This window comes from Phytophthora cinnamomi, assembly GCF_018691715.1.
Source record: "Phytophthora cinnamomi strain GKB4 chromosome Unknown Contig35, whole genome shotgun sequence".
Classification (NCBI taxonomy): domain Eukaryota; phylum Oomycota; class Peronosporomycetes; order Peronosporales; family Peronosporaceae; genus Phytophthora; species Phytophthora cinnamomi.
In genome coordinates, this window is record NW_027150968.1 from 262,502 (window position 1) to 281,270 (window position 18,769).

At 52.1% G+C, this 18,769-nt stretch overlaps 5 protein-coding genes across 5 annotated transcripts; 3 read left to right on the plus strand and 2 right to left on the minus strand.

Annotated features, from left to right (window-relative positions):
- Positions 1-411: 411 nt before the first annotated feature.
- On the plus strand, positions 412-2,064 carry IUM83_16975 (Transmembrane protein; the record flags this gene model as incomplete). The annotated part of the gene is made up of 1 exon (XM_067941896.1): positions 412-2,064. The coding sequence occupies one exon, from the start codon at positions 412-414 to the stop codon at positions 2,062-2,064; it is 1,653 nt and encodes a 550-aa protein (XP_067792381.1).
- Positions 2,065-2,907: 843 nt separating this feature from the next.
- On the minus strand, positions 2,908-4,584 carry IUM83_16976 (Major facilitator superfamily domain, general substrate transporter; the record flags this gene model as incomplete). Its single annotated transcript, XM_067941897.1, has 1 exon — positions 2,908-4,584. The coding sequence occupies one exon, from the start codon at positions 4,582-4,584 to the stop codon at positions 2,908-2,910; it is 1,677 nt and encodes a 558-aa protein (XP_067792356.1).
- Positions 4,585-5,015: 431 nt separating this feature from the next.
- IUM83_16977 (Transmembrane protein) lies at positions 5,016-6,677 on the minus strand (the record flags this gene model as incomplete). Its single annotated transcript, XM_067941898.1, has 1 exon — positions 5,016-6,677. The coding sequence occupies one exon, from the start codon at positions 6,675-6,677 to the stop codon at positions 5,016-5,018; it is 1,662 nt and encodes a 553-aa protein (XP_067792355.1).
- Positions 6,678-7,200: 523 nt separating this feature from the next.
- On the plus strand, positions 7,201-7,905 carry IUM83_16978 (uncharacterized protein; the record flags this gene model as incomplete). Its single annotated transcript, XM_067941899.1, has 1 exon — positions 7,201-7,905. The coding sequence occupies one exon, from the start codon at positions 7,201-7,203 to the stop codon at positions 7,903-7,905; it is 705 nt and encodes a 234-aa protein (XP_067792434.1).
- Positions 7,906-8,139: 234 nt separating this feature from the next.
- On the plus strand, positions 8,140-9,099 carry IUM83_16979 (uncharacterized protein; the record flags this gene model as incomplete). The annotated part of the gene is made up of 3 exons (XM_067941900.1): positions 8,140-8,795; positions 8,851-8,905; positions 9,001-9,099. The coding sequence occupies 3 exons, from the start codon at positions 8,140-8,142 to the stop codon at positions 9,097-9,099; spliced, it is 810 nt and encodes a 269-aa protein (XP_067792433.1).
- Between the last annotated feature and the right edge of the window lie 9,670 nt (positions 9,100-18,769).

Below are 18,769 nucleotides of genomic sequence, written 5' to 3' on the forward strand. Positions count from 1 at the left end.
CAAAACCTTGTTCGTCAACAAGCGGCCGTAGACGTTGCTCTTTGTTGTCCCATTGTTCCGAGCCAACGTCGTCGGCCGCAAATTCCGGTCGTCTTCACAATCTATTGCGCGTGCTTCCAGACTACAGACTGTACAGAACATATTGTTGGGCGATGCCTCTCCGTTCAATACATGTAAAGTCCGGCGTCTGTTGAGTTCTGCCTGCAGTGACGCTTTAGAACCACCTGCTGGAGATCACTGGCAATTTTACTTTGGTTTATTGAGGGCCACATCACAAGATTCGGCAAGCTCGACATACGGTAAGTTTGGGTGGAGCAGATTCCCGCAACGACGCGGCCACGCTGAAACACTCCACTTTCGAAATTGCTCTGAAAGGACCAAGCTCGGACACCCGGAAAGTGTAGCGGGACGATGAAGCTGCTCTCGTCGAAGGGGCTCAAAGGGGACTTCAAGGACTGCCAGTCACCTTCATTGGTCGATTTCAACAAAGCTGGCTCTGCAGCGGGGCACAATACTCCAGTGTCCCGCGAAATCGAACGCTCAGTTGTGGCCGGAGAACTATTGTACAATGCTGAGGTTTACGGAAGTCTGCGCAAAGGTGGCGCCGTCAGATTTTTCTCCAAGGACTGCGTAGGTCTCGTGGCTGCCACGTTTGCGACGACATTTGCGATTGAGAGCCTCACGTGCGCGATCGAGCCCATGCTAACAGTGAACTTTGGTCTCAAGACACGTGAGTTGGCGGCCTCGAAACGACTGACGACATTTCCCATGACTCTCTGCTTCTTTTTTGGTTTACTCTCGGATAGTTATCCGATTTTGGGGTTACGACGACTGGGCTACTTGCTGATCGGTTTGGGGACGACTGTAGTGAGCTTGTTGGTTCTCGCCGCTTTGGACGGGTACGTTGAGTCGTTGGTCGATGACACTGCAAAATCAGGCTTGGCTGTAGCGATCATTCTGTTTGCGACGTTGGCGAGTACTGGAAACGCTCTAGCTTACGTGTGCGTTCACACTCGAGTGATGGAGCTGTCGCAGCGCGAGCCGTTAGGCATGCGTGGAGCTATTCAAGCGAACTATTTGGCCTTCCAATACGGCGTGTACATCCTCACGGACGCGTGTGCGACGATTATATTCAGTTTTACGACACACCACTACACGGCGCTGCTTTTATTCGCCCTCGTCATTGCGGCCTCGATTCCGCTGATCTGGAAGTCGTGGCAGGAGAAATGCTACTCGTTGTCTACGCCGGTGTACGCTCGGGCCCAGATAATGTGGAAAATCATGCAGCAGAAGGCAGCGTGGAGCATTATGGCGTTCTTGTGCATCTTCACGTTCTTTACGGATATCAAGTTCAACGGGCCCGCTGTAGTCATCAGCGTCTGGGCCGGTGCCAGTGCAGACAATGCGTTCCTGCAGCAAGTTATGTACTACGGCACGATGCTAGTGGTCGTTGTGTTGTGGCGATACTACTTCATGAATCGACCGTGGCGGTCGTTCTACTCCATGGCCATTGTACTGCTTGTCATTCCGCAGATGGTCGTGGCGATCTGCGTCACCAAAGACATTTTAAGAAACCGATACTTCTACCGCCTTATGACGGTCTTCACCAGCGCTTCGATCAGCATCAATTTGCTGAGCAACATGGTACCACTCACAGAAATTCTCCAAGAAGGCTCGGAAGGGGCCATGGTCGGGCTCATTGTTTCTGTCCACTCTTTGGTCTGTACATTCGTGCAGACGAATACCGCTGGACTGTTTGATGGCTCCAACTTCTACAACATCGCTGAAGTCGCGATGGACACTCCGAACGCACGATCGGATGTGCTCCATGCTATGCTGCTCAATTACGGCATCAACACATTGGCTTTCTTTGGGATCCTCTTCCTTCCTCGGCAGAAGCTCTATACGCAGCAGCTCAGGAGCTATGGTGGATACACCAAATGCACCAGTGCTGCCATCGTCGCGTTCGCTGTGATACTATTCGTGTACTCGCTGACTGTCACCGCGCTTACGTTGATTCCTTCGACCTCTTGTATGCCTATCGCTGGAGGACAAGGCTGCTAGACCAGTTATTATTCTTGTATTTTAACTCTTTGAGTTTCGAGAACATGGCGTTTGGAATCAACCAAGCCCTTGAGGGCTCTATGAATAAAAACAATAAATTACCGAGATTACAGCAAACTATGTAGTATAGTCTACCCGAAGCACTTGCTCCGAGAGAGTACCACACAGGTCGTCGACAACCCCCAAAATAGTAAATTTCACGTAAAGAAAAGAGAGAGGAGACTGGGAGTATGGTGGAAATGCACGCAGTATCAGTCACTACGGCACGGAGAGAGCATTTAGGAATTGGCCCAACCACTCAGTCCAGCTAATTGTGTAGATTTTCACTGAAAATACGGAATATATTTCCACTTTCGTGTATTTGTCGAAACCCCAGCCAATCATAAGACCCGATAGCGAGATACTATGAATGCTGCAGTATATTATATGAGCACACTATTCATTCAATCTGGAGTTTAGAGTACCTACATGTGCATTTATGCTAATTTTATAAGTCGGGGTTTCTCGATCGTCATCGTGGCGCCGACCACAAACGAGCAAATATTACAATGCTGGTGATATGGATCTGGATACTTGGTCTTAGTCGGTGCTGACCTAGCTAGTATTGGCAATACTGTATTGCATCGTGTGAATGATACGCTGGATGCGTTTTATAATTTGTTTGAGCATACGTCTTTGATTTTCGTAGGGCGGCTTTTAATAAATACTAAACCAGTTGCTGCAAATCTTAGCAAATTATCGGTTGATACCCAATTTGATCATATAAAGCAATAACATCAGAAATAAAAGTGTGGGGCGCAGTTCGGTACCCGGTTTTCAACTTTTTTGCTGGGGCCTGTGACATCAGCAGCCAGAGCCGCCCACTATACGAATGCAAGAAGCTCCCGGGATGAAGGTCATGATAGTGACCGCAAATGAGTAGAGGAAGAGAACAGCCGAGAATACAACAATAGCAGTGCTGGCGCACTTGGTGTACCCGCCGTAGCTTCGGAGCTGCTGGGTATCAAGCTTCTGCTTCGGCAGGAAGAAAAGCCCAAACAATGCTAACGCATTTATGCCGTAGTTGAGTGCCAGTGCCATGACAACGTCTTCGCGCCCTTCATACGAGTCTGTCGCAACTTCGGCGACGTTGTAGAAGTTGCTTCCCTCAAACAGACCAAGCGAGTTGGTTTCCACGAAGATGTCGACCAGGAAGTAGAGTGACAAGGTAAGGCCCACCATGGCGCCTTCCGATCCCTCTTGGATAATCTCCGTCAGCGGAACTACACTACTGAGCCAGCCAATCGCAGCAGAAGTACTTGTGAACAGCGTCATGACACGATAGAACACGCGGTCGCGAAGAATATCTTGACTAACCAAAATTGCAACGATCAGCTGAGGCACAATAAGCAGCAATGGACAAGCAGCGTAGAAGCCACGCCACGAGCGGTTCATGAAGAAGTAGTGCCACACCAGCACCGTTATGATCACCATCCCGTAGTGCATCGCTTGTTGCATCAACACGTTGTCTCCACTCGCTCCAGCCCAAACGCTGATAATCACGGACGGTCCGCTGAACGAGATCATGTTAAACAGCGTGAAGAAGCATTGGAACACAAGCACGCTCCACACGGCTTTCTGCTGCATGATCTTCCACAGGATCTGGCCTCGAGTCTTTACTGTAGTCGACAGCGAGTAGCATTTCTCCTCCCAAAACTTGTAAATAAGAGGAATGGGCAACGCAATGATGAAGCTGAACACTAAGAGTGCCGTCGTGTGGTGAGTAGATGTAGGTGCCGAAGAGCTTTGCACCGCGTAGACGCACGCGTCCGTGGTAATGTACACTACACTTCTGAAGATCAAATAGGTCCCCAGGATTGTCCCGCGTAGTCCAAGAGGTTCTCGTTGAGCAAGCTCAATCACTCGCGTGTGGGTGCTGACATACGCCATGACGTTTCCGAGGCTGGCAAACGACGCAAGCGCGATAACGAGAGCTGCCAGCGCAGTGCTGGCAAAGCGTGGCTCAAGCGTATCCATGTAGGTGTCTATTCCGGCGAGACACCACATGCTCACGATGGTTGTGGCTAATCCGATGAGGGTGTACGCCTTCCGACGCAGCCCCATGATCGGGTAGCAATCGGACAGGAGTCCGACCAGAAGACACAGCACTTGGGGCATAGATATTAAACGCTGAGAAGCGGCCTGCTGTGCGATCGTTAGTCCGAAGTGCTTGCTGAGCAGAAGCTGCAACTCGCTCTCCAGACACTGTATTGCGAAAGTCGACGAGAAGGTTGCAGCTACCAGACCGATGCATTGGATAGAGAAGAACTTGACCGTGTCACCCTTGCGTAGGCCGCCGTAGATCTGCGTGTTGTACAGCGGTTGGTCCGACTCGTTCTCCACGAAGGATTCTACAGTACCGCGAGTATTCCAGACGCCTTGCTGCGACAGAGCCTCGGTCTCTCGGGTCTTGTGCAGCGGCGAGTCGATCGTGTTGAAGTCGAGCCGGAAGTCATCGAACTTGAGGTCTCCCGAGGACATGGTCTTGATCGTCGAGCGTCGCAGGCACCCAGTCAATTTGATGACGATAACGTCCTCCGCCAGATCAGCTTTGTGGCTTGCGGCTGCTGCTGCAAGATGGAAAGTGAGCTTACCGGAGTGGCCACAAAGAGTCCTCCATGACAGACAAAGCTCCGCCGACTGCTGCTATTCGCAGGTGTGGTATTATGCCCCCCCCCCCTCTATATAGCGCCGACTTATCTGACAGCGTCAGCATGCGCACCATCCCGTATCGTTCATACCGTTCGTGACCAGAGGCAGCCCTATTTGGCGCCACACATGGCATGGATCAGAACGCGAGGCCTAACGACTTCACACCCAGGCCAGTGAGAGTTCAACAGCAGGGCGACGCGGCTAATGTTGCAGAAACTAACAAAAGAATTATCAAACTTACTACACTATGATACGTGTATCTATGAGCAGCCAGAACCGCCCAATATACGAAGGCACGAAGCTCCCGGGATGAAGGTCATGATAGTAGTCGCAAATGAATAGAGGAAGAGAACCGCAGAAAAGGCGACAATCGCAGCACTGGCACACTTAGTGTACCCGCCGTAGCTTCGGAGCTGCTGGGTGTCGAGCTTCTGCTTCGGCAGGAAGAAAAGCCCAAGCAGTGCTAACGCATTTATGCCGTAGTTAAGCGCCAGCGCCTTGAGAACATCTTCGCGGCCTGCTGAGGAGTCTGCCGCAACTTCGGCGACATTGTAGAAGTTGCTTCCCTCAAACAGACCGAGCGAGTTGGTTTCCACGAAGATGCTGACCAGGAAGTAGAGTGACAAGGTAAGGCCCACCATGGCGCCTTCCGATCCCTCTTGGACGATCTCCGTCAGCGGAACCAGACTACTGAGCCAGCCGATCGCACCAGAGATGCTTGTGAACAGCGTCATGACTCGATAGAACACGCGGTCGCGAAGAATATCTTGACTAACCAAAATTGCAACGATCAGCTGAGGCACAATAAGCAGCAATGGACAAGCTGCGTAGAAGCCACGCCACGAGCGGTTCATGAAGAAGTAGCGCCACATCAGCACCGTTATGATCACCATCCCGTAGTACATCGCTTGTTGCATCAACACATTATCTCTACTCGCTCCAGCCCAATCGCTGATAATCATGGATGGTCCGTTGAATGAAATCTGGTTGAAGAGCGTGAAGAAGCATTGGAACACAAGCACGCTCCACACAGCTTTCTGCTGCATGATCTTCCACAGGATCTGGCCTCGAGTCTTCACAGTCGTCGACAACGAATAGTACTTTTCCTCCCAGAACTTTGTAACCAGAGGTATCGGCAGCGCGATGATGAGGCCGAACACCACGAGAGCCGTCGTATGGCGCGATGCCGCTTCCTTCGTAGAGCTTTGCACCGCGTAGATGCACGCATCCGTGATAAAGAAGACCGCACCTCTGAAGATCAAGTACGTCGCCAGGATCGAGCCCCTGAGCCCTAAAGGCTCTTTCTGAGTGAGCTCAATGACGCGTGTGTGAACGCTGACAAAGGCCACGATGGTCCCGAAATTAGCTAGCGTCGCGACCGTGATCACGATAGCGACCAGTCTAGTACTAACAGTTCCATCTTCGAGGGTCTCGATGTAAGAATTCGTAGCAGCGAGACCCCATATACTCACGGTGGCGATCGCTAAGCCGATAGCCGTGTACGCCTTTCGTCGCATCCCCAGGATCGGGTAGCAATCTGTGAGCAGTCCAAAGAGGAAGCTCAGCACCAGAGGCATCGAAGCTAGCCGCTCAGAAGCTGCCAGCTGCGCGGATGTAAGGTGGAAGTGCTCCTTGAGCAGAGGCCGAATCTCGCTGCCGATGCACTCGGCTGCAAAGGTCGTCGAGAACGTAGCAGCCACCAGGCCGATGCATTGGATGGAGAAGAACTTGACCGTGTCGCCCTTGCGCAGCCCGCCGTAGATCTGTCTGTTGTACAGCGGTTGGCCTGGTTCGTTTTCCACGACTGACAGCGCTGTATCGCGGGTGCTCAAAGCGCCTCGAGGCAGAAGGTCGATGTCTCGGTTCTTCTGATGTGGCGACTCGATCGGATTGAAGTCCAGCTTGAGGTCTCCGGGCGACATGGTCTTTGAGTGTCGAGCGTCGCCCAGTCAAATCTGCGATGATGCTGGTTGTCTCCTCCGCCAGGAGGGTGGTCTTGTAGCTCGCGCCTCCCGCTGCAAGATGGCAAGTGAGCTCACCGAGAGCCCTCTCGCAAATCTCAGCTCCTTAAAGTCACCGCATGACAGCTACTGTATAATACTCGCAGTTGCGGTGATGACTGCTGGCAATAAATAGAGCCGAGGTATATTCTCCAGCGTAAACGTGCACACCATCCCGTACCGATATAGTACTACCAGTCAAAGCATGCCTCGCTCGTGATCAAAGACGTCAAAATAGAGAGCACCTGGTGGGTCAGAACTTCTGACTCAGAACGCGAAGCCATCACCAAGAGTGATGGTCCTTCAACTTCTCACCCACCTGTCCAATTCAATACCAAGAATCGCAGGCCCCGTCCATTCCGTTTTGGGTTCATCCACCAACTTCACCAGGGTCCAGTCGCCCGAATAGAAACCGTACTCATTTGTACCAGCACCAGGCTGCGGGATGGGCGTGCTGCGTTGGGTATGCGCCCTGAGCCTCGCGGCGTGCGCGCGCGAGGCGGCGGCGTACAAGATGTTCCAGCAGAAGATCCCGAACGGGGGCAACGTGCCGGGCGTGGCGGCGCTGGGCCACGACCGCGACGGCGGCGGCGCCAACAACGACTTCGGCCAGGACTTCATCGCCGCCATGTTCCAGTGGACCAGGGACTTCTGCGAGAAGGACTCGGACGGCGACGGCCAGACCAACGGCCAGGAGCTGGGCGACCCGTGCTGCGAGTTCGTGCACCGCAAGAACCCCGTGGTGCGCTGGACCGAGGGCGTCTCGCACCCCGGAGACGCCACGTTCAAGTCCGACCCCAAGCTCTGGGAGGGCATCGTGTGCGGCGCGGAGGCTGCAGCTGCAGAGCCACAAGCAACGGAAGCTGCTGCTGCTGTTGCTGCTGCTGCTGAGCCGCAGCCAGCGGCGACGGAGGCGGTAGAGCAGCAGGAGAAAAAGGCAGAGCAGAAGCAGGAGGAGAAGAAGGAGGAGACGGTGGTGCTGACGGCCGAGCAGCAGTTGACAGTGGGCGCGCCGGCGCTGCAGTCGTCGGTGATGCTGTCGGCCGTGGCGCTGACGGCGGTGGTCGTCTACTTCGTGGTGGTGCGCTACGGCCGCCGGTCCACGCGCAACCTGCCCATCTTCCGGCAGCGGCGGGCGACCCCCGTGTAGATAGATGATACCGGTAGAGAGGAAGAGCTGAGCGACTGCAGGTTGTACGTACATGCACATACATGTTTTAACGATCGCCACGCTGCATCACACTGTGCATACGAACGAAGCTGTGCTGGCTGGACTCATCCTGTTCCTGGGCATCAAGGACGAGCGCTGCTCGAGCGTGTCTTTACGCAGGCCACGTATCCAGCCGTGACCCGATGCCATTCACCGATCGTCTCTGTTCGAGAGATGCACGCGCTCCTGAGCTTCATCTGCGCCGTCGCGGCGCTGGCGGCGCCTCGGGCGACCGGCTACTCCATGTACGCGATGCGCGTGCCCAACGGCGACAAGGTGCCGGGCGTGACGGCGCTGGGCCACCTGGACCCGGTGCTGGCGGGGCCTATGAACGAGTTCGGCATGGACATGATCGACGCCGACTTCCACTGGACGCGCGACTTCTGCATGAAAGACTCGGACGGCGACGGCCAGACCAACGGCCAGGAGCTGGGCGACCCGTGCTGCGAGTTCGTGTACCGCAAGAACCCCGTGGTGCGCTGGATCGAGGGCGTCTCGCACCCTGGAGACGCCACGTTCAAGTCCGACCCCAAGCTCTGGGAGGGCATCGTGTGCCAGGAACCAGCGGCCAATGCGTCGGCGACCGCTGCGGACAAGCAGACCAAGACGGAGACAGTGAAGACAGAGCAGGTGGCTGTGGACGCAGCAGTGCAGGCGGAGACCGTGACGGAGGACACAGAGGAACCCGTCAAGGTCTCCAGCCAGAAGACGGAGGGTGCCAACGAAATTGCAGAGAACGTGGCTGCCACGGCAAAGAATGGAGCTGCACCACCGGCGGCGCTGTATTCGACAACGTTACTGTCGGTGGTGGTCGTTCTCGGTCTGCTCGGGTTCGTCGCTGTGCGCATGCGAAGACGACGGGGTCAGTGGACTCTGCTGCCTCAGCAACAACAAGGACGACGCACGCAGTAAGGAAGACGGCAGCTACCATGAAAGACATGTACATTCACTCAATATGCAAACCATTCCGCATTGAATTCGGTATCGCTACTGACGTCGAACGCGTTCTCTTGACCGATGCTCGGAGTCGCTTAGAGAGCGTCCCACAGCAACTCGGCCACGTTGAGCTTCTCCTCTTCGACAGCGACTGCCAGCGCGGAGGGACCTTGTTTATCCGTCCGTGCCGTTCTCTAGAAGCATTTGAACGATTTCTGCTGCGTTATCCCGGGCGGCACAATGCAGCGCGGTCTGACTGTCACTTCCACTAGATGTGTCACCTCTGGCTGACCATTTGAACGTCAATGTGGTTGCCGCGCACTGCGAGTAGCCGAGGTGTTTCGCCCGCCTGGTTTTCTGCCCGCACCTTTTATCTACATTCGAGCAATAAGCTGCATATTTTCATATCCCCAAACACTGTTGCAAAGTGGAGTGCAGTGTTCCCGTCACTCGTTTTGACGCTCGCGCTCGCAGTCTCCATCAGAGGCGTCACACCATCGGCTTCAACCACATCAACACATGACACGCGATGCACTAGCAAACCACATCATACTACCCACTCTGAGCGGCGGTGTGCAATGGCAACTCCGATGGTCCAGTGCCTACGATGACAGGATCCACGTTTGATTATTGCAGAGCAATAGCTGCATGATAAGATCATGCTTTTAATCGCCTCCACGAGAGGAGTGAAGCCAGTATCACTCGTTGCATTCACATTTGCTTCACGGGCGAGAAGATCTCGGCCGAGATACACCTCTCCATTGCGATCAGCGAAATGCAACGCCGTGAACTTGCTGCTTGCTGTCGCATTCACAGCCTGTGAATCACAGGAGCACCGGGGTAGAAAAAGTATCGTCTCAGGCTAGTATGTCCAGCTCCAGGAGCTCTGCATGTAATTGTTGCTATCGCACGATGCAGGGCTAGCCCCCCTACTCAGCAGCCACATCACCATATCCCCATCGCCGTTAGCAGCAGCAAGATGTAGCGCCGTTTTGACAGTGTTGTCGGCGGCATCGACGTTTACCGATCTCAACAACAGCGCACAATTTCGAAGTGATTTCTAACCGCCTCCATTAGCATTGTCGTCCCGCGTGAATCCGGTGCCCTTGCATCGGCGCCAGCATCCACCAGCGTTTTAACAACTTGCAACATCCCACTTCGAACAGCGAGTTACAATGCTGTGATTTTGTCTGTTGTACAAGCATTGACATTGACTCCTCGGCTCAGTAAAACGAGTCGAGCAGCCAGCATCAGAGGTGTAATGCCGTCATTGCACAAGACGTTGACATCAGCATTTTTTTCAGATTGAAGTACATGTATAAACTACATGCTTGTTCATGCAGCTGTACTGTACTGATGGAGCCACCATCAAGTTCTTACGATGTCGCCAGGCCGGATAGTAAAAAAAGACTTAGTGCTGGGCTTAACGGCGCCGAGTTAACATAATAGGTTTAATCACAGCCTTCTGGACAATCGTTGCGTTTCCTGGCGGCGGCGGCGGTTGCAGCTGGAATGCGTGGCCGTTTGGCCACTACACTAAAGCTGGTTGCCTAATAATTAGCTTGAGATGTGCACGCCGATTCGGACGAGTCGAAAGTTACCGCATCACTTATGTTGCTAGAGCGATCGTGTTCAGAGGACCGATTGGACAAAGTATCGTTCAATGTCCAACGTATTATTTCGCTAAAAAAGTATTGGCCAAACGCTCAGTCAGTTGAGAACTAGGTGGGGTTCGTATGTAGTTCCCACTATAATCCGCTTGGTCACGATTCTCTTATGTCACTAACAAAGCGAGGGTAGTACGGTGGGAATACCATCTTGTCGTCATAACCCAGTTCACCAGCTCTCGAGTCCACAGTAGACACTGGGTGTGACAACGGCAACTCGCAGATCCATCTCCCAGTAGTGCTCCACCCAGGCGAGGTAGAACTAGCTGTAAACGACAGCGGCGTGGAGCTGCTAGTACATTTTGTTGCAGCCCGCTGCTGCCGATCGACACTGCGTACATTCAAAGTGGAATCCGCGGAGAACTTCGACTTGGTTGACTTTCGCTTCATGGTGGCGGTAGACAAGAACTGTCTTCCGTGTGTTCTGCAGTAACGTTGCGCCTGGACGAATTTCTTGCAACCGGGAACTTTGCACCGGCAACCACCTCCGTGTGCGCTACAGAACCCAGCACGCTGGCTATGCTTGAAGCAACCGTCGAATGTGCAGTGACGTCCACCTCCATGTGCAACACACAAACCTTTGGTTTGGGCGGACTTGTGGCAAAGCGGATAGGAGCAACGCCTGCCACCACCATGCGCCTTGCAGACTTTGCCTTGCAGGGCCAGCTTCTTGCACTCCGGCACGCTGCATAGGCCTGTCTTGTGGGTTCTTGACATGTTGTCGATGCGGTGGCGACTTGGTGTCACTCAGGTTGATCCGGAAATGATAGTCGGTCACGTGGTTGTGGCGCATGAACGGCATGATGGCCATTGGGCGCACAGAGCGAAATATTCATAATCACTTTGGCGTAATCTCAGCGTAATCTCAGAGCCAATTACACTTACCGCATCGCCCCTGTCCTAAGGCCGGTTCTCAACCGAAGCGTTTTTCTCGACGCGTGCGTTACATGCGTGCCCTACCCCGTATGCTCGGTTGAGAATGAAACTGACCAAATTTGATTGGACCAGTGTTTGATCAATATTATCCAATCATTGTACTGTTACTCTGTGTGATCTTCGTGTGGTTCACGACTCAACAATATCTGAAGCGCTGACCAAGACTCCCCCGTCCGGCAATGGGGAGCGAAACTGGTCCAACCCACCAAGCCCCTGTAGTATCTCTTGAAAGCTGAATCTCTAAGTAGCGTAGAAGCATGCACTCGCCACGAAATCCGCTCTCGAACTGTTGAATTTTTTTTTCGTGCTGCTTGGTGTCGCTTGATGGCTACCAAACAAACCAGAAGGCCGCAGAGCTCATCTTCAGCTTTCCAGCGACGCCGTTACCTTGCGGTGGGGGTGAAGCGCGGGGGAGAAGCACGTCGAAGCCGGACCGACGCCATGTCAGAGGAGGGGGAGTGCTTTGAGGGGGAATGCAAATAATGCAGTGCACTGATTGGCCAAAAGTAGTTAACGCTTGCCAACGCATGAGTTGTGCAGGATCCTTTTTGTAACGTCCTGTTAACCAATCAGATCACAAAGTGTCCGAAAACGCATGCGTCCGCCTCGGTTGAGAACCGGCCTAAGCGAAGTTTAGTCCTAAGCGAATTTTTATTTTAGCCAATGAAAACAATGCATTGACAACGCATGTCTGTAGTTAAAATTCCATGTTGACCAGCTAATTATAGGCTGCCACCAGCCATTCGGTCTCAGTGTTCTAAGTGCTATGGGTAGACCACGCACCACAGGAACCGGCAAAAAGCCAAAGCGTTACACCCGCTTTGCAGTCGACTATACGTACATGCGCCGCCTTCTCGAATTCCTGGCTGCTGGCTATGCTGTAAAAGAAGCTATTGCACACGTCTACCCAAATTGCAGCAGGCAAACAGGTTTGTAGTAATGATGATTATTCCAGCAGCTCCGGCGATGAGTTTTTCTAGATGCACAATACAACACATCACTTTGATGAAACTTAATTGCGAAGGTAACCAAGCGAGCTTGGACACGTAGCTCAATTGGGAAAGAGCACCGCAATTTTATGCGGGTTCAATTCCCGCCGTGTCCATACTTTTTGATTGGTCCAAAATACCAAAGAATTATTATAACTTTTACTTTTTATCATTTAATTCTGAGACTTGGCAACAGATGTACCGTAAACTTCATACATTGCAGTTCGCTTAGAACAGGTGCGATGCGGTACCTGGTATTACTGTATAATATTTAGGCGTCATCACAGCCTTCTGGTGTTCTACCAACAATCATCTGCTCAAGGCACCGGCTAAAAAAGCACCAGTTGCAAGGCGTTTAGCTTGGAAAGCCAGTTAACCGGTATCCTGGGTTATGCAGAAGTGCGTCCACCATCAAAATGGGTCCACAGTCAAAGCACTTCACTAAAGACACAATGTCCGGATATAGGCTTCGACGGACCTACCAAATATTTATTACCTGGCCTCTTCCGTCTTTGAACCGATGTGAGTGGGAGATTTCGTAGTTGGGATCTGCTTCCTGTTAAGGTTCCACGAAGGCAGAAGTAAAGTTTGTTTTGCCAAGTTTATACTTTGTACTGTTAGCTGATTCGGGGGGAGGTGAGTGTCTTGACCCGTATCATGCGATCGAAACGGAGGACGCCCTTGTCATAGCAATGACGCTGGCTACACCCAAGTCTGCACCAGCGCCAAAGGCGAGGCCGTTTGGCCACTACACTAAAGCTGGTTGCCTAATGTCGCGTTGGGCCCGAAGAGTGTTTGTCGTTGAAGTGGTGCGAGTGTTGGTCTGTCGAGAAGCGCGGTAGTTGTGGTCGATGTGCGGGGTAGACGGTTTATTTAAAACTGAATTGCTACTGCTAGCCTAACATGCATGCCTCGCTGTGCTCCTACAAGAGCACAGGGCTCTCTTTGCGTATTTATGGGGGTTTCCTTGACTATGTGCTACCCTGCGTCTTTTTGTTTTCCTTTCATTTCTTTTCTACTAAATGCATGTTCCATGTTTCTTTTTCATGTTTTTCCCACAAAATGCATATTCACTGTGACGGCTGACCCTCTCGGGTAGCTGCCACAGGAACTTCAAGCCTCTGACCGCGAGCAAGCAAGCCAGAGCCTTTGCGCCGCATCGCTCTGGCTTGCTTGCTCAGCAGACCAGAGGTGGGCCTGACATCTCCCCCAGGTTGACTTCGCGTTGGCGGAGTCGATACTCATCCAGGAGTTGACGCCAATGCGAAACGTGCATGATCTGCGCTTCGCTTTCCCAGGTTGCCTCATGCTCCGGCAACTCATGCCACTTCACGAGTCATTAACTTTGCGACGTCTAGTTCGTTTCTTGAGCAGCTTCTCCACAATGTAGAGTTCTTCTCCAGTGTCCTCGTCCAAGATTAGAGGTACAGCCTTCGGAATCGGTCGATTCGGAATATCCTCACGATTCGTTTGGTAATGGGTCAGTAACTCCAAGTTGAATGTCGGATTAAGACGTTTCATCGTGCGCGGAAGTATCAACTTCGCCACGTTGTCGTTCACCATACGTTCAATCACGAACGGCCCAACCTTCTTAACCGCTAATTTCGCTTTCTTCAATTCCGTGTTCTTGTTTACGGTTTTCAGCAGTAAGTTCTTCGTGTCGAGCAGCATTAAGTCACCTCTTTTAACGACAACTTGTCTGAGCTTGCGATCGTAGTACTCCTTTTGTCTTGCTTGAGCTTCTTCTAAATTCTTCTGAGCACGTTCTACGATCTCCTGTCGCTCCTTCGCAAAGTTCTTCGCGAACTCCACGAGCGTCACATCATTCTCCAATTGCAGCAGGTCTTTCATCTCCTCTGCCACAATGTTTGACACCTTACGTCCTGTGTCAAGTTCGAATGGCGCGAACTTCGTAGACGCGTTGACGAGGGTCGAAAGCACATATTTGATAGTCCCTAGGTGCTTAACCCAATCGTCACCGTGATACGAGATCATACATCTCAATGCATCTTCGAGCACGAGGTTCTGGCGCTCTGTCTGGCCATCTGCCTGAGCTCGGTGCGCGGTTGTCATGCTGAGTTTGATACCCATCAACTTCATCAATGACTTCCAAAAGTCCGAGATGAACTTCGAGTCGCGATCACTGATGATGACCTTCGGCAATCCGTGATGCCGAACAACTGCATCAAAGAACACTTTAGCCGTGTCCTTCGCGTCAGGTGTCGAATACTTTGGTGCATACTTCGCTCGCTTGGACAACTTCTCACTGCAACTAGTATTGCATCAAACCCTTCCGACACTGGCAAACCCGTGATGAAATCCATTGACACCACTTCCCAGCATTCCTTAGGCACTGGTATCGACATCAGTAGTCCTTTTTTCTTCTGGCTACTGGACTTCCATCGTGCACAAGTCTCACATGTGCGAACGTATTCCCTTACGTCGCGGTCCATAGTCGGCCAGTAGTACCATTGCGCTGCTTTCAGGTACGTACGTCGACTTCCAGGATGCGCGGACGTCTTTCCATCATGAAATTCGATGATGACATTTGTGCGAAGCTCTTTTACCTTCGGCACACAAAGTCGGTAGACACTTTCGCCTTTCGTCTGTTTGAAAAACAGAAGCCCATTGTGCTTGACGAACTTCTCCTTTCCTGCTCCATTAGACCACTGTTGCTTGAAAGCAGGGTCTGATTCGTATCCTTCCTGAAACGCTCTTTTCGTCTCAGGGGCCAAGTGCGGACTGACAAAATGATAGTCGACGCTGTTGACTTGCTGCTGTGCTACGCCAATCGGGCGACCCTCCCCCCGTAAGTCGACATCGTCGAGTAACAGGTGAGTATCATCCGGTGACATGTTGCGCAACACTGCAGACTTAATACGGTGGTCATTCTTTGGTGACACTCGTGGGTGATGCAACATCCACGAACACGCTGCGTTATCCGTGTAGACGTCGAATGGGCGTCCATGCAGATAGTGTCTCCACTTCTCCGTAGCCACTTTGATCGCTAGTAGCTCCTTCTCGTGCGTAGGCCATCCACGCTCATGTTTATCCAACTTCTTCGAATAGAAGGCAATCGGATGATCTGCTCCGTCATACTTCTGTGACAGAACTCCACCAATACAATGTCCTGACGCGTCCGTCGTCACGATAAACGGTCGCTCAAAGTCCGGCAACTTCAACGTAGGCGCTTGCTGAAGTGCGAGCTTGAGATGCAAATACGCGTCCTCCACAGGCTTCGTCCAATTCCATGGGACATCTCCCTTCGTCAAATCCCTCAACGGACGAGCAATCTCGGCAAAATCACAGATAAATCTGCGATAATATCCTGCCAAACCCAAGAAACTCAACAATTCCTTTCGATTCGTCGGGGTCGGATACTTGGCTATCGCTTCCGTTTTACGCGGATCAACGCTTACTCCTGCCTGCGAGACAACATGTCCTAGGAAAGCCACTTCGGACTGACCAAACGAACACTTTGCCATGTGCGCAAAAAGCTTCTCGCGATGCAGTACCATACAAACAGCACGCAGATGCTCCACATGCTCCTCCATACTCTTCGAGAAGACGCAGATGTCATCGAGATACACGACGACAAATTCGTACTTGTCGAACAGCTTGTGCATGAGCCTGGACCATGTCCCTGGCATTCCAGCCACTCCCATGGGCGCTACACACCACTGATACGTTTCCTTGTGCGTTCGAAACGCAGTGTACGGACGACTTGACTTCACCACCAGCATTTCATGATATCCCTGCGCAAGGTCGATCAACGTGTAGATGACACAACCTACCATCTTATCGAACAACTCCTCGATTAATTGCAACGGGATCTTGGCAATGACAGTCACGCTGTTGAGATAGCGGTAGTCGAACACCCAACGCAACGGAATGTTCAAATTGCCGCTACGCAACCATTCAGCCCTTTTCGGCATTTGACCTGTGACTGGGTCCTTCTTCGGGATAGCGAAGATGTTCGAAACCCACGGCGAGTTCGACACTCCAATCCATCCTTTCTTCAACTTGTCTTTGACATATTCTTCGAAAGCATCCTGTTCCATCTTCGACATGCGGAACGGTGCACGAGAGCTTAGCTGAGCCCCCTTCTTCAACGTCTCTTCAAAGTTGACTTCACGCATCGGAGGCAATCCGTCTGGTAATTGTTCTGGAAACACATCCTTGAACTCCTTACCGACTACGTTGAAGATCGGTACTGGAATTCCTTCCACTTTGGGCACAAGTTGTATCTTCACCCGAAACACCTGCTCATACTCGCCTTCCTTCAAGTTGTGCGAGAACGACGGTGCATCGACATCGATGAATTGCATCCGGTCAGATATGACAACCTCCTCCTTTTGCCAATCCACTTGAGGGTTGTAGTCCTTAAACCACGGTTTCCCCAAAATGACGTCGTGCGACTCCGGCAACTTCCATTCCACGAACTCGATCGCTGGAAAGAAGTACCCATACATGCTCACTGGCGCTTCCACGTGTTTGACATCCGTCGCCGGCGTTAACGTGCCATCAAAGCGCTGAGCTTGAAGTCGCCTTGACAGAAGCACATTACTAGCCAAACCTGGCATAATCATGTTCGTGCTTGCACCCGTGTCCAACAGAATTCGGACATCTCTGCCATTGATGCGACCCTTCCTGATGCAAAGGCTACTCGTACGTTCGGACTTCACTGCGTTCACCTTTAAGGTCTCCGTTGTACTTGTTGGTTGCGATCCTTGCTGAACCAACTTCACTGGCTGCTTCTCATGCAACTCTGCTTCCTGCTCTGGCGGCGATCCGCACACCAGACTCCAATTCCGGTTGCATCGCATGCAAACTCGGTTCTTCAACTGGCTGTAGTCACCACGAGCCAGCATCTTCAGTCATTTCTGGCGCTGCAGTGACAGTCTCTTTCACTTGTACACGTGCCTTGTCCATGAATGCCTGTAACTCATCCGCTTGCTCCTGGATGTCAGCCACACTCATAGTCACGCGATCCATGACGACAGTATCCACCTGTTCGTCATCCTCGAGGATCATGTTCATCCTCGGCTTACGCCCTTGATTACTGCCCGAGTTGTTGTACTTCGGCGCATTTCGCTTAGCCATTTGCGTCTGCTGCGGCTGTATCGGACATTGGCGAGCCCAATGGGCGCTACTCCCGCACCGGAAACACAGGTTTCGGCGCATACATTCCTCCTTCGACGGTACCCTTACGTTGTCGATCTCCATCGGCACTGGTCCATCGTTGTTGCTCTTCGATCATCTGTTGTCGTACGATCGGTACCTCGGTCTGTCGCGTGCTCTTTCCGAGCGTCCACGATGCGCGTGAGACCGGTCATAGTCGAGCGCTACGGTAATAGCGTCGGTCAACGTTGCACTCCTGCGATACTGGACTTCCTCCCGAATACTTGACGGCAGACCACGCAAGAAATACACGATCTTGTCCAGTTCGCCCATCTCCTTGACTTGAGTAATCAAGTGCCTGAACTTGCTGATATAATCGGGCAAGTCTCGACACTGACGCTCCTTCAAGTCATTCATCTGGTCCCGAAGACGTTCTTGCAGATCCGGAGGCACGAACTCGTCCTCCAGCTTCAAAAAGAAGTCTTCCACACTCTTTACATCGTCCTTCTTGACGATGTACCACTGCGCGGCTCCATACTTCAGCGATCCCGCTAACACAGCCAAAATGCGTCCACTCAACTTACTATCCTTCCAGTCTATGCCATTAGCTAAAAAGTACTGCTCCACTTGCTCCCGGTATAATTGGAACGATTCCTTGAGCGTCCCCCCGTAGCTGGGCATTTTTATCCCATCCAGCTTTAGTTGCGACAGCTGCCTTGACTTGCGCAGCTCGTCGATCAATTCTGTCTGCTTCTCCATGGCCGCCAACATACTATGCATTAGTTGGGCCGGATCAGCCACCTTGAACACGCGAAAACTTCGTACTTTGTGTGTTCACCCTTGAAACTTGATACGGGTGGGAGCAATCTACTTTTAGGGGCACTGACTAAAAGAAAGTAAAAGAGAATACCTGTTAAAGAATATAGCCTACACTACTTCCTAAAATTGGCCGAGTTATGCGCTGTGGGAGTTCTTGGACTTTTCGATGCCTTTGAAGAGGTCGATGACACGTGAGAGGTCGAGCGGCGACGGTTGTCGTCCTGGTCTTCGCTTCGCCAAATTTTGCTGTGCGGGCTACCAAGAACAAAAACTGACTAACCGGCTTCGAGACATACAATGCTCGATTTATATGCGGTGCAGTCTTTTGAGAACAGT